Source organism: Mandrillus leucophaeus, unplaced genomic scaffold (assembly GCF_000951045.1).
Source record: "Mandrillus leucophaeus isolate KB7577 unplaced genomic scaffold, Mleu.le_1.0 Scaffold28, whole genome shotgun sequence".
In the NCBI taxonomy this organism is placed as follows: Eukaryota; Metazoa; Chordata; class Mammalia; order Primates; family Cercopithecidae; genus Mandrillus; species Mandrillus leucophaeus.
The window spans coordinates 1,749,001-1,750,298 of NW_012102920.1; the positions used below are offsets into that span (position 1 = coordinate 1,749,001).

Genomic DNA, 1,298 nt, shown 5'->3' on the forward strand with positions numbered 1-1,298 from the left:
AAAAAAAAAAAAAAAAAAAGGAACCCTGTACCCTTGGTCACGTGACGCTGAGGGAGCCAACGGGCGAGGTTAGTGGCAAAGCGCACACGGCGAACCGGCACCGCGTGCTCAGGGACACAGGCCAGCTCTCATGTTAGTGAGGACCACCAGCCGCAGGTACCTGATTAAAATGCTGGCTCACTTCACGTGATAATGAACTCATTGAACTACAGCGCGAAAGCTACAAAACAGCAAGAACACACATAAAACACGGACAAAAGTCAACATGCGCATCACTGTCCAATCCAAGCCGTCAGTTCCATCTCAAAAGCTTTGTGATGCCATTAGAATCAATATAACTCCAAAGGAAAAAAGCCAGTGTTAGCTTCAGATTCCTGTCTTAACGTAAAGCTGTTGTCCCGAAACAACCATTATCTCAGGGGAGGGCTGGGAGGAAAAGTCCAGCCTTGGCCTAAGCCAGCTTCACCTTCTGACACCTCACAATTCAAGACGATTCCATGCTGTTGAGGGCAGGGGACCGGGACTGAGGTGACAACTCAAACCCCTTCACCCTTCCTGAAGCTCCTAAATGGTTTTGTTAAAACAAGTGCAATCTTTTTCCCCCAGGAACGCCACCTTTGAGGTGCCCTTGTTTCTAAACTGCCTCTTCCTACCCAGTACCGCCCTCCATAAAGGAAGAGGCACCTGGACAGTGAGCTGCTGGGGAGGCCTGGGCTGTGGGAGGCCCTGGCGTCGGCACTGCTTACCTCTCCTCCCTGGGAACCCTCAGGCTTAGAGGAGGGGAGTTCAGAGCCAGGGAGTGACGCTGCAGAGCTTAAAACCTGCCAAGAAAAAGAAAAATTGCAGCAACCAAATCCCAGGGAATTTAAGCCTCTCACCCCAGGCCAAAAAATAGGAAGCTGTTCTGGCCTGGGTTGCAAACGCCCTCTTCCACGTAAAGTGCTCCTCAGAGAGAAGTGAAAAGAAAGGTGCCTCACACGCGGCTCCAGCCGCACAACTCTGCTGGCTCTGGACCCCCGCAGCTCTCTCCCAGTTGCCTGTGTGTCTATGACAGGCTTGCAGTCTGGGGCTACTGTTATTCCCATTTTACAGAGGGGAAAACTGAGGCTTAGAGCGGTGAGTGACTGTCCAATGCTTTACACAGCTGATGAATGGAGAACAGGATTAGGCCCAGGCCTGTCCCACTCCCCCTGTAGAGAGTGCAGTCTGAGCTGTTCTTTTTTTTTTTGAGATGGAGTCTCGCTCTGTCGCCCAGGCTGGAGTGCAGTGGTGCAATCTCAGCTCACTGCAAGCTCCGC

General features: G+C 51.9%; 1 protein-coding gene across 1 annotated transcript in view; it reads right to left on the reverse strand.

The window, feature by feature from the left end:
• SEC16A (SEC16 homolog A (S. cerevisiae)) overlaps positions 1-1,298 on the reverse strand; it is a 41,131-nt gene that overhangs the window by 5,453 nt on the left and 34,380 nt on the right. Inside the window, exons 28-29 of the mRNA XM_011985165.1 lie at positions 747-821; positions 145-220 (exon numbers count right to left, since the gene is read on the reverse strand). Coding sequence (XP_011840555.1) covers positions 145-220; positions 747-821 — 151 coding nt within the window. The remainder of the gene's footprint in view (positions 1-144; positions 221-746; positions 822-1,298) is intronic.